We start from the raw sequence: 13771 nt of genomic DNA, 5'->3' as shown, positions 1-13771 counted from the left end.
TTTTCAATGCTGCTGCAAGCCCTGGTGGATCACAAGGGACGTTTCACCAACATCAACGTGGGATGGCCGGGAAAGGTACATGATGCTTGCGTCTTCAGGAACTCTGCTCTGTTTCGAAAGCTGGAGGAAGGGACTTTCTTCCTGGACCAGAAAGTGACCATTGGGGATGTTGAAATGCCTATCGTGATCCTTGGGGACCCAGCCTACCCCTTAATGCCATGGCTCATGAAGCCGTACACAGGCAGCCTGGACAGGAGTCAGGACCTGTTCAACTACAGGCTGAGCAAGTGCCGAATGGTGGTGGAATGTGCATTTGGACGTTTAAAAGCGCACTGGCGCAGCTTACTGACTCGCTCAGACCTCAGCGAAAAGAATATCCCCATTGTTATTGCTGCTTGCTGTGCGCTCCACAATATCTGTGAGAGTAAGGGGGAGACCTTTATGGCGGGGTGGGAGGTTGAGGCAACTCGCCTGGCCGCTGATTACGCGCAGCCAGACACCAGGGCGGTTAGAGGAGCACAGCAGGGCGCGGTGCGCATCAGAGAAGCTTTGAAAACGAGTTTTGTGACTGGCCAGGCTACTGTGTGAAACTTCTGTTTGTTTCTCCTTGATGAACCCTCCAACCCCCCCCCACCCGGTTCACTCTACTTCCCTGTAAACCAACCACCCCACCCCACCCTCCCCTCCCGCTTGCAGAGGCAATAAAGTCATTGTTTTTTCACATTCATGCATTCTTTATTAGTTCCTTACAGAGGTAGGGGGATAATTGCCAAGGTAGCCTGGGATGGGTGGGGGAGGAGGGATGGAAAAGGACACACTGCATTTTAAAACTTTAACTCTTATTGAAGGCCAGCCTTCTGATGCTTTGGCGATCATCTGGGGTGGAGTGACTGGGTGGACGGAGGCCCCCCCACCGTGTTCTTGGGCGTCTTGGTGAGGAGGCTATGGAACTTGGGGAGGAGGGCTGTTGGTTACACAGGGGCTGTAGCGGCGGTCTCTGCTCCTGCTGCCTTTCCTGCAACTCAACCATACGCTCGAGCATATCACTTTGATGCTCCAGCAGACGGAGCATTGCCTCTTGCCGTCTGTCTGCAAGCTGACGCCACCTATCGTCTTCAGCCCGCCACTTGCTCTGTTCTTCCCGCGATTCAGCCCGCCACCTCTCCTCTCGTTCATATTGGGCTTTTCTCATCTCCGACATTGACTGCCTCCACGCATTCTGCTGTGCTCTATCAGCCTGGGCGGACATCTGCAGCTCCGTGAACATCTCATCCCTCGTCTTACGTTTTCTCTTTCTAATGTTCACGAGCCTCTGCGAAGGAGAAACATTTGCAGCTGGTGGAGGAGAAGGGAGAGGTGGTTAAAAAAGACACATTTTAGGGAACAATGGGTACACTCTTTCATTACAAGGTCGCATATTTCGGCTTGCAGGCAGCCATCGTAGGCCACAGTGGTTTGGCTTTTTTAACCTTCTTAACATGCGGGAAAGGTTGCAAACAGCAGCGCATTTCCCATATCAAGGATGAATTGGGTTGTCCATTTAAAATGGGGTTTCAATGTAAAAGGAGGGGGCTGCGGTTTCCCGGTTAACATGCGGCACAAACACAAGTAAACCACCCCCCGCCCACACACACACACGATTCTCTGGGATGATCACTTCACCCCTCCCCCCCACCGCGTGGTTAACAGCGGGGAACATTTCTGGTCAGAAGAGCAGGAACGGGCGCCTCTGAATGTCCCCCTTAATAAAATCACCCCATTTCAACCAGGAGAGCTTTCTGGAGATGTCCCTGGAGGATTTCCGCTCCATCCCCATACACGTTAACAGACTTGCTTGCTTTTTTTTTGTAATGTTTACAAATATTTACAAAGTTACACTCACCAGAGGTCTCCTGTGTGCCCTGAGGGTCTTGGGTGAGTTCGGGGGTTACTGGTTCCAGGTCCAGGGTCACAAACATATCCTGGCTGTTGGGGAAACCGGTTTCTCCACTTCCTTGCTGCTGTGAGCTACCTACAGTACCTCCATCGTCATCTTCCTCGTTCCCCGAACCGTCTTCCCTGTGTGTTTCTCCAGTGAGAGAGTCATAGCACACGGTTGGGGTAGTGGTGGCTGCACCCCCTAGGATCGCATGCAGCTCCGCGTAGTAGCGGCAAGTTTGCGGCTCTGCCCCGGACCTTCCGTTTGCTTCTCTGGCTTTGTGGTAGGCTTGCCGTAGCTCCTTAATTTTCACGCGGCACTGCTGTGTGTCCCTGTTATGGCCTCGGTCCTTCATGGCCTTGGAGACCTTTTCTAATACTTTTCCATTTCTTTTACTGCTACGGAGTTCAGCTATCACTGCTTCATCTCCCCATATGGCGAGCAGATCTCGTACCTCCCGTTCGGTCCATGCTGGAGCTCTTTTGCGATCCTGGGAGGACTCCATGACGGTTACCTGTGCTGATGAGCTCTGCGTGGTCACCTGTGCTCTCCACGCTGGGCAAACAGGAAATGAAATTCAAACCTTCGCGGGTCTTTTCCTGTCTACCTGGTCAGTGCATCTGAGTTGAGAGCGCTGTCCAGAGCGGTCACAATGAAGCACTGTGGGATAGCTCCCGGAGGCCAATAACATCGAATTCCGTCCACACTACCCCAATTCCGACCCGCAAAGGCCGGTTTTATCGCTAATCCCCTCGTCGGAGGTGGTGTAAAGAAACCGGTTTAAAGGGCCCTTTAAGTCGAAAGAAAGGGCCTCGTTGTGTGGACGTGTCCAGGCTTAATTTGGTTTAACGCTGCTAAAGTCGACCTAAACCCGTAGTGTAGACCAGGCCTTAGATGTGTCACATTAGTTTGTTTTGACCTGGCATTCCAAACTTTACCCTCAACTTTTTCAGTAGTGCTTCCCCATAGTGGCAGAACAAATATGTCTATGTAAGAACAATAGTGACAGGTTGCATTAATAGGGTAATCTTGTCTAGACTATTAGCCTATGTTCTGTATGCTAACTCAGGTAAATCTCAAAGGGTAGTACCAGTTTGAGGGAGGATCAGAATCATAGTTTGAGCTCCAAGTGTGCATAATTTTTTTTTGTGGTAAATACATGATTTTTTGTTTGTTTTGTTTGTTTGTTTTTTAGGAGGGCTGCACCATGGGAACTCCTTGCTCAAATGATCCCAGATTTGAATCATGAACCCTATCCTATGTTCCCATGAGGCACATCAAATTTCAAGACAATTGGAGTCAGTTTGTATATTTTAATGTAGTTAGAATAGTCATATTTTATAAACTAAGAAACCCAACCATAACTACTATCACTCTGCTATCATGTTCAGAAGGCTTATTTGTTGTAAAAATATGACAGAGCCAATCCTGCACATGTATAACAGCTATCTTTCAAAATTAAACACCACAAACATTTGTTGTTTTATCTCTTTAGGTTATTCCAAGGTGCCTGATGCCATGTTCTGTATGCATGGTATTTTTAAAGCAAGAAGCAGCAGTTCACAGTAAGAGTACAGTTGCTTGAATTTTCTTAAGTTCAAGCCTCTTTTAGCTTTAAAAGAAGGTGACAAAAACAGTTACATTCACAAAACATCAAGACTTAATACTCTCCACAGGACCAATTGTGCTTCAGCGAGATTTCTGAAAATTCCCAAACTTTGCCCCACTTTAAAATTCCCCGCACACTTCATTGTAACTACCGTTTTTCTGATTGTTATTGTATTAGGGCTGTTGATTAATTGCAGTTACCTCATGCGATTAACTCAAAAAAATTACTTGTGATTAAAAAAATTAATCGCAATTAATTGCAGTTTTAATCACACTGTTAAACAAGAGACTACCAATTGAAATGTATTAAATATTTTGGATGTTTTTCTACATTTTCATATATATCTTGTATTCTGTGTTGTAATTGAAATCAAAGTGTGTATTTTGATTACAAATATTTGCACTGTAAAAATGATAAACAGAAGAAATAGTATTTTTCAATTCACCTCATACAAGTACTGTAGTGCAATCTTTGTCTTGAAAGTGCAACTTACAAATGTAGATTTTGTTTTTGTTACATAACTGCACTCAAAAACAAAACAATGTAAAACTTCAGAGGCTACAGTTCCACTCTGTCTTAACGATTGGCTGAATGAGAAGTAGGACTAACAAGTTTGTTTACATTTACAGGAGATAATGCTGTCCTCTTCTTATTTACTATATCACCAGAAAGTGACACCAGGCATTTGCATGGAACTTTTGTAGCCAGCATTGCAAGGTATTTACGTGCCAGATATGCTAAACATTCATATGCCCCTTCATGCTTCGGCCATCATTCCAGAGAACATGCTTCCATGCTGATGACACTGGTTAAAAAAATAATGCATTGATTAAATTTGTGACTGAACTCCAGGGGGGGGAGGGAGAGGGGAGGAGAATTCTAGGTTTCCTGCTGTTTTACCCACATTCTGCCATATATTTCATGTTATAGCAGTCTCGGATGATGACCCAGCACATAGTGTTCATTTTAAGAACACTTTCACTTCAGATTTCACAAAACGCAAAGAAGATTCCAATGTGAGATTTCTAAAGATAGCTACAGCACTCAAGCAAAGATTTAAGAATCTGAAGTGCCAGAAATCTGAGAGGGAAGAGGTGTGGAGCATGCTTTCAGAAGTCTTAAAAGAGCAACACTCTGATGCGGAAACTACAGAACCCGAACCACCAAAAAAGAAATTCAACCTTCAGCTGGTGGCATCTGACTCAGATAATGAAAATGAACATGCGTCAATCCGCACTGCTTTGGATGGTTTTCGAGCAGAACCCGTCATCAACATGGATGCATGTCCTCTGGTGGTTGAAGCATGCGCATCTGGTACGTAAATATCTTGCGACACTGGCTATAACAGTGCCATGAGAACGCCTGTTCTCACTTTCAGGTGACATTGTAAACAAGAAGCGGGCAGCATTATCTCTTGCAAATGTAAACACACTTGTTTGTCTGAGTGATTAGCTGAACAAGAAGTAGGACTGAGTGAATTTGCAAGCTCTAAAATTTTACAACTGACTGTTAGCTAAAACTGAGAATTTTTTTTTTTCCTTTTCTCATGCTCCACCCGGAGGTGTGTGGGTTACATAAGCACCAGACAGGGGACAAACCGTTCAAAAACAGGACTGTCCAGCTTAAAACCAGATGACTGACCTGCCTATACATCCCTTTCATCAGTGTTGCCTACCCTAGGCAGCTCCCCACTCAGCTTGCTGGCTCCTGTGAATCTGTTTTTAGGCACCTAACTCTTCTTGTTCATTGCATAGGTAGCCTGGATGCCTAACTTGAGCTTGTGAATTCTACATGGCAGCAGGCAGCCTAAAAGTTAGGCACAGCAATCCTCAGCCTGCCCTGTGAGTCTCACCCATAGAATTCTATGCAGGATCCTATAGTACGTGAAACAATACGCAGAGTCTAGATATTAATGGTTTGATTATTTTTTTTTAAATGTGCTGTACACTTGCCATTCCCATTTTCTTCTTCAGTGGGAGCTGGATTGCTCAGCACCTCTACAAATTAGGTCTTGTGTCTTGTATTAGACCCTGTATTTTTGGAAGGGAAGTGGCTTACGCAACAGACTGCTTTCACCTCAGGGTACAGTCCCACCAAATTAAGGGAAAAGATGTCATTACAAGATCTGTAAAGTAATCGAATAGTGAAGAAAATGGCTTAGCCTGAGTCTGCTCTTAAACCCTTTATGACTGTTACAGCAGTATTCAGATTAAACTAAAAATAATATTCCCAGCTGTCAAAAGAAAAATAAACCAACTTGAAAATAACCTAGCTTCTTCCTTGCTGGGGTTTTATGCAAATAAGGCATCAAGAGAAGGAGATTCCAATCCATTTTGACACAGCTGTGGACATTTAAAGCCCCTTGTCAAGCACTTTCATTGGCTGCTAACGTCTGTTCTGCATGGTGGCTTTTAATACAGCTGCAGAATATCTTCCATAATCAACCTGGAAGTGGGAAGAGAACATGGAAGCTATCTTGTTATAATAAACTGGGTTCAGCAGCAGCTGTTAGCCAAGGTATGGCAGTTAATGTCTGCACAGTATTCCAACCTGCTTCTAGCACTCGCTGAGTTTTTCTGCATGTTACTGACACAGTCAGCTAATTATTCACTCTTGTCTCCTCACAAATAACAAAGGACCAGCCTCCAACACATTTGGCTTTATTAACCCAGCAGGTGTATGTAATTAGGTCACCTATTTCACATCATGGTAACTAGATTTTGTTTGGCAGACTTTAGCAACTCACATACAGATGATAAAAATTGAATAACTAAGGTCCCAATCCCACAAACATGTATGCACATGCTTAACTTTAAGCACATGAGCAGTCCCACTGACTTTAATAGTGTGTTTAAAGTTAAGCACATGTTGTTTGCAGAATTGTGTTGAAAGAAAGGACCTGTAATCAAGTATTAAAGAACCAAATAAACAATAGTCAATTAAAAATGTGTATTAAATATGAAAGAAGTAAAAATAGATACTAATAACATGCAAACAGTTTCTCCTGTACTACGTTTGTGATGTTCCCCTGGTGTTATCTGGACCGGTGATCTGCTAGGTCACTCCAGTCCTCAACTCTAGGAGCCAGCCTTACCCTGCTCTGCTGTAAGAACCCCCACTCCTGGGCTGTTCATGCACAGTCTCTAGCATGTAAGCTGCTTCGATTGTGCAACCGAATGACACTAGCCAATATCTCTGGTCCCAGACACAACCCTAGGAACCTCCATTTTGCAGTGTCCAGTTATGCCTGCTGGACGCTGCAAGCTTATATGAGTTTGTCAATTTAACAAAGAAAGTGATATGTACCAGGTTTGTTATCCCAAGGGGAGCCTCTGACACACTTCAAACCAAATGCACTGCTTCAGGTAGAATAAACAAACAAATTTATTAACTACAAAGATAGATTTTAAGTGATTATAAATCAAAGCATAAGTGGGATTTGGTCAAATGAAATAAAAGCAAAACGCATTCTAAGCTGATCTTTATACCCTTACAAACTTAGATGCTTCTCACCACAGGCTGGCTGGTTGCCCTTCAGCCAGGCTCTCCCCTTTGATCAGCGCTTCAGTCGCTTGGTGGTGATGTCTGTAGATGGAGATGGAAGAGAGAGGAAGAGCATGGCAAACGTCTCTCCGTTTTATCATGTTCCTTCTTCCCTCTTGGCTTTGTCTCCCCCTCCCCTTCAGGGTCAGATGAGCATTACCTCATTGTAGTCCCTATCTGACCAAGGGAAGCAGGGTGACTCACTCAAGAGTCCAACAGATCCTTTGTTGCTGCCTAGGCCAGTGTCCTTTGTTCCTGTGAGGCTGGGCTCGGTTTGTCTCATGCATGCCCTGATGAGGTGTGAACTGCCACTCTGTTCCTGGAGAGTTTTGCCTGGGCTTGTTTTAAGCCATGAGGACACGTTTTCGGCCTCATAACTGTATACATGAAATTACAACCTATAACATTACTATAACAACAATGTTCAGTGCATCATGAGCCTTCTGAAGACACCCCCCATGACAAACTTTGCATGGATACCACACAATCATTTTATAAGGATGAACATTGGGGTGTAGCGTGTTCCCCCGAGGTACAGAGCGTCACCACCTTAACAAATTTGTTAAGAAAGAATTAGACCTCTGAAAACAGTGGTGGATTTAGAGTTAGTGGTGCCCTGTGCACAGCTTCATTGCTGGGCCCCCCCCGCCTCAAGACCCAACCAAGAAAAAGAACATTCTCTCTTATCTCCCTTCCTCCCCTGTTTTTCATTCTTTTTTCTTCCTCCTCCTCCTCTATTATAAGTAATAGGAAGTAAATTAAAATAAGGTGAGGTACCTTGATTGGGGGAGAGGGAGGGGACCAGGGGGCTGGCACTTACCTCGGGTGGCGCGGGTCCCAAAGTGACCAGCACACCCCGCCCCTCTGGCCGTGGCTTCTAGGCGGGGAGGGGCAGGGGGTCTCTGTGCGCTGCTGCCAGCAGGTGCCACCTGTGCAGCTCCCATTGGCCGCAGTTCCTGGCCAATGGGAGCTGCGGAGTCGGCGCTCGGGGTGGGGGCATCGCATGGAGACAGCCCCCCAGGGGCTGCAGGGACATGCTGGCTGCTTTCAGGAGTGGCAAGGAGGGAGGGAGGCAGAGCGGGCAGGGAGCCGCCTTAGCCCTGCTACGCTGATGCTGGCATGTCTCTGCAATTTGATGGTATTGGCCTCCGGGAGCTATCCCAGAGTGCTCCAATGTGACCGCTCTGGACAGAACTTTCAACTTCGATGCACTAGCCAGGTACACAGGAAAAGTCCCGGGAAATTTTGAATTTCATTTCTTGTTTGGTCAGCAGGGTGAGCTTAGCAGCACAGGTGACCATGCAGTCCCAGAATCACAAACGAGCTCCAGCATGGACCAAACGGGAGACACTGGATCTGATTGCTGTATGGGGAGAAGAATCTGTGCAGGCCGAACTCAGATTAAAAAAAAAAAAAATGCTAATATATGCCAAAATCGCACAGGGCATGATGGACAAAGGCTACAACAGGGACACACAGTAGTAACACATGAAAGTTAAGGAGCTCAGGCAAGCCTACCAAAAGATAAAGGGCCCGGTCACTCCAGGTCAGAGCCCCATACATGCCACTTCTATGATCAGCTGCATGGCATTCTGGGGGGACCCTACCACTATCCCACCACTGTCCGTGGACACCTGCAAGACGGGAGTCTCATGCAACAGGAAGGAGGATTTTCTGGATGAAGAAGAGGAGGAGGTAGAGGAGGAGAATGAGCAGCAGGCAAGCAGAGAATTTGTTCTCCCTGTCAGCCAGGACCTTTTCATCACCCTGGAGCTAATACCCTCCCAAGGCGGGTTCCCGGATCCTGAAGCCGGAGAAGGCACCTCTAGTGAGTGCACATTTGTAACTACACTACAGGGTTTAAAAGCAATTGTGTTTAATGTTTGATTTGCCCTGAAGACTTGGGATGCATTCGCAGCCAGTACAGCTACTGGAAAAGTCTGTTAACGTGTCTGGGGGTGGAGCGGAAATCCTCCAGGGACATATCCATGAAGCTCTCCGGGAGGTACTCTGAAAGCCTTTGCAGAAGGTTTCTGGGCAAGGCTGCCTTATTCCGTCCTCCACAGTAGGACACTTTACCATGCCAAGCCAGTAGCAAGTAGTCTGGAATCATTGCAGCACAAAGCATGGCAGCGAATGGTCCTGGGTTTTGGTCACATTCAAGCAACATTTGGTCTATATCTTTCTGGGTTAGCCTCAGGAGAGTGATATCATTCATGGTCACCTGGTTGAAATAGGGGAATTTTTGTAAGGGAACAGTAAAAGGACCCCATTTATGCTGGGCTGTTTGCACTTGGCTAAAAGGGATCATCCCAGAGAATAGCCACACAGGGGGGTGGGGGGATGGGTGTGCTGCACATCCACCCGAAAACCACAGCCCCTCCTTTTAAATGGCAAACCCAACTGGCTTTGCATGCTATGGGAAAGGAGGGCACTGCAGTTTGAAACCATTCCCACATGTTATGAAGGTGGAAGAAGCCAACCCCGTGTACCCTTTGGCTTACCATGGCTGCCTGGAAACTGAATTCTGTTGCCTAGCCATGTGTGATGTGTCACCATACCAGCAGGCACTCAATATAAAAGGAAAAAGGCGACCTTGTACCTAAAGCACATGTGCTGTCTGCTGTGAATTGCTTGCTTCACTGTGAAAGAGTCTCCCTTTTGTTCTCAGAAATGTATCTTAAATTCTACTCTCCCTTTTTATTCCCCCCGCAGGTGCAAATGTTTCTACGCTCCCCTATCATCTCTGTCCCAGAGGCAGGGCCGTCCCTAGCTATTCTGGGGCACTACGCAGGCCCCCTATGGGGGGTGTGGGGCCCCAGGCCTCTGCGGGGGAGGCCCAGGCCTCCACGGGGGAGGAGCGGGGAGTGTGTGGGCCCCAGGCCTCCATGGGGGGGGGCTGGCTTGGAGGGTAGGGGGAAACCACTCCCCAGCACTCACTGGCGGCACGGCTGGGGCCAGGTCTGCACTTATCACTACCAGTGAGTGCAGGTCCGGCCATGCTGCACTCCTCAGGGGAATGGGGGCGGGGCTGAGGTGGAGCAGGGGTGGGGAAGGGGGAAGAGCCGGAGCAGGGGCTGGAGCCCTACGCAGTTGCATACTTTGCGTATGGGTAAGGACAGCCCTGCCCAGAGGTTATCACAGATTAGAAGGCAAAAAAAAATGCACTCGCAATGACATCTGTTCCAAGCTCATGCAGTCCTCCCGCACTGATATGGCACAGCTGAATGCATGGAGGCATACAGTGACACAGGACAGGAAAGCATACAGTGAGCGTGATGAGAAGAGGCAGAAGGCGATGCTGAGGCTAATGGGGGAGCAAACAGACATGCTTAGGCATCTGGTGGAGCTGCAGGAAAGGCAACAAGAGCACAGACCGCCACTGAATCCACTGTATAACCGCCTGCCCTCCTCCTCAAGTTCCATATCCTCCTCACCCAGATGCCCAAGAACATGTGGGGAGGGGGAGGCTCTGGGCACCCAGCCACTCCACTCCAGAGGATGGCCCAAGCAACAGAAGGCTGTCATTCAAACAGATTTGATTTGTAGTGTGGCTACAATAAGCAATGTGGCCTTGTCCTGCCCTCCTCTCCCACCCCACCTAGGATACCTTGTCAGTTATCTCCCTTTTTTTAGTTAATAAAGAAAGAATGCATGGTTTCAAAACAATAATGACTTTATTTCCTTTGCCAGCTGTGATCGAAGTGGGGAGGGTGGTTGGCTTACAGGGAATTAAAATCAACAAAGGGGGCAGGTTTGCATCGAGGAGAAACACACATAACTGTCACTCCATAGCCTGGCCAATCATGAAACTGGTTTTCAAAGCCTCTCTGATGCGCAGCGCGCCTACCTGTGCTCTTCTAATCGCCCTGGTGTCTGGTTGCTCAAAATTGGCCACCAGGCGATTTGCCTCAACCTCCCACCCTGCCATAAACATCTCCCCCTTACTCTCAAAGATATTATGGAGCACACAGCAAGCAGCAATAACAATGGGAATATTGGTTGCGCTGAGGTCTAACCTAGTCAGCAAACAGCGCCAGTGAGCTTTTAAACGTCCAAAGACACATTCTACCACTATTCTGCACTTGCTCAGCCTATCGTTGAACTGCTCCTTACTACTTAACCCAGATGAGATAGAGGTGATGTTAGTTGGCTGGGGGTGAGGGAGGGGTGGCATCTGTCCCCAGTATTGAGGGGTGTGTTCCTATGCTTTGTCAATGAGATATGCTATTTAGGAGTCCTCCTTGATCTGTATTTGCTTAGCATTCCATGTGGTTTTGATAGCTAAAAGTGCATTTTCCTATCTGTGCTTGACGCAACTGCAATCTTTTTCTCTGATTCAAATATTACCAAAATCATCCAGGCCTTTCTGACCTCCAACCTGGATTATAGTGATGTGCTCTACATGGGGCTATGTTTGAAGACTGCTCACAAGTTTCAGATGGTGCCTGAATGGTTGGTAAAGTTGTATATATGGAGCACATCACATCACTACTTTTAAAACCACACTGGCTTCCTATTTGCTTCCTGGTGCAATTCAGAGTGTTGATTTTGATTTGTAAAGCCTTACATGATTTAGTTCCTATAATTACGTGAAGGTTATTCCCTCTCCCTCACTGCAGTAGTTGAGATCAACTGATGCTCTCATGCTAATATTTCTAGATTTGATCAACCTTGTCAAAGGTTGAGTTCTTGTCTCTGAAATTTGCTTCCTCTGTTGATCTGACTGTACCTAAGGCTATGTCTACACTACAGCTTTTAGTGACATGGCTGTGTCACCACAGCTGTACCACTAAAAGTCGCGCCATATAGCCGCTGTTTGTCGGCTATCCTGCTGACAAAAAACTTCTACCTCCAATGATCGGCATTTGCTCACACTGGCATTTGTCGAGGCAAAACTTTTGTCTGGGTGTGTGTGTGGGGGGTTAACACCTCTGAATAGGGTGACCAGATAGCAGATGTAAAAAATCGGAATGGAGGTGGGGGGTAATAGGAGCCCATATAAAGAAAAAAAGCCCCAAATATCAGGACTGTCCCTGTAAAATCAGGACATCTGGTCACCCTACCTCTGAAAAGTTTTGTCATTCAATTACCAGTGTAGACATAGCCTAAGTTTACCTTTTTGGGTGTGGCGTGAAGTCCATCTATTCACTTAGGCTGTTCTCCGAGACAGATTAGCTGTGATGGATGTTGTGTTTAGGACTGTTCATGTGTCTATGGTTTTATCATAGCAAATAATATGATTAACACAGGGAGTATTCTTGTTGCAGCCAATTTTAGATGGTCCAACTTTAAAAAACAAAACTGTGGGCTTTAGTAATGCAAATGTACACTCGGGATTTTTATTGTTTTAATAAGCAAATAGAAAATAAAAATACATTTGTATCCAATATTGGCGGAGTAGGGGTGGCAAAGGAGTTCTACCAAACTCACAGCCATTAGGTCTGTAATCGAGTGGCCAGGGAGACTGACCTGTTCTCCAACTGGTTTTTGAATGTTCTAATTCTTGATGTCTGATTTATGTCCATTTATTCTTTTACATAGAGACTGTCCGTTTTGGCCAATGTACATGGCAGAAGGGCATTGCTGGCATATATTACATTGGTAATCACATCAGCCACACTATCAGAGGCTCGTTCACCTGCACATCTACCATCATAGGAGATACTTTCTTCTGTGATGTGTTCTCAAGTCTTTCCTGCTCTCATTGACATCAGCTGAAATGCCTAGCATGAAAGAGCTGTGTGTGCAGACCTATAGTGGGGCTTGAGTTGCTCTGAGCTGGTGTTGCTGATGGGTGGGTAGCTATGGCCCCAATCTTACAAAGATTTAAATAGGTCCCATGATGTGTATGATGGACATATGTAACAAGTCTGTAGGATTGGGTCTTTGTTTGTGGAGCAAGGCTAAGTCAGCCATCATAGCAAGTCACAAGGTCATGTCAGAAAAGTGATGACACCGTCACAACACAGTCATTGTGGGAAAGTTTCAGAGTAACAGCCGTGTTAGTCTGTATCCGCAAAAAGAAGAACAGGAGTACTTGTGGCACCTTAGAGACTAACAAATTTATTAGAGCATAAGCTTCGGATGCATCCGAAGAAGTGGGCTGTAGTCCACGAAAGCTTATGCTCTAATAAATTTGTTAGTCTCTAAGGTGCCACAAGTACTCCTGTTCTTCTTATTGTGGGAAAGCGTTGCCTATTGGTGCTGAAGGGTTGGGGCCAGTGAGATGTTTCCCAGGCCCTGTTGTGGGTCTGGGCCATCTGCTGTTATAAGCAGGCTGCTCCTGGAAACGCTGCAGGAGGGCATTACCAGCTGTAGTCACACTCACAGTCTGGTTCCTAGTCAGGGCACCGTGTCCCTGGGGCGTGGGGAGCTGATCCTGCTTTGGGCCATGGGGCAGTGCCCATAGTGCCAGGCTGTCCCGTGCACACCACCCCTGGCAGGCCCGCTTGCCCAGCACTGGCTTTTTCTGCATGTGTGCGCCATGGCAGAGCACTCCGGCCTCACCCATTTCGCCGCTCGCACCGCCCCACGCTGTGGCCCCCATTCCGCTCCGTAGGTGGCAATGGGAGTCCCGAAGAGCGATCCGCGGGCCGGACCCGGACGCGCGGGGGTAAGGTTCCCAGCCGGACTCGGAGAGAATGCACCGCTTCCCCCTCTTCGAAGCCGCTCGTTCAGTGTCTCGCGCGGATCGGGGC

At 47.0% G+C, this 13771-nt stretch overlaps 1 protein-coding gene across 1 annotated transcript; it reads right to left on the bottom strand.

Moving 5' to 3' along the window:
- Window positions 1-832: 832 nt before the first annotated feature.
- Window positions 833-2195, bottom strand: LOC128838626 (mediator of RNA polymerase II transcription subunit 15-like). The gene is made up of 2 exons (XM_054030973.1): window positions 1883-2195; window positions 833-1335 (listed from the first exon to the last, which is right to left on the bottom strand). The coding sequence occupies exons 1-2, from the start codon at window positions 1956-1958 to the stop codon at window positions 833-835; spliced, it is 579 nt and encodes a 192-aa protein (XP_053886948.1). The 5' UTR covers window positions 1959-2195.
- Window positions 2196-13771: the final 11576 nt, after the last annotated feature.

This window comes from Malaclemys terrapin, chromosome 5 (assembly GCF_027887155.1).
Source record: "Malaclemys terrapin pileata isolate rMalTer1 chromosome 5, rMalTer1.hap1, whole genome shotgun sequence".
NCBI lineage: Eukaryota > Metazoa > Chordata > Testudines > Emydidae > Malaclemys > Malaclemys terrapin.
The sequence above is the reverse complement of the archived record's forward strand: the minus strand, read 5'-3'. Positions and strand labels throughout refer to the sequence as shown.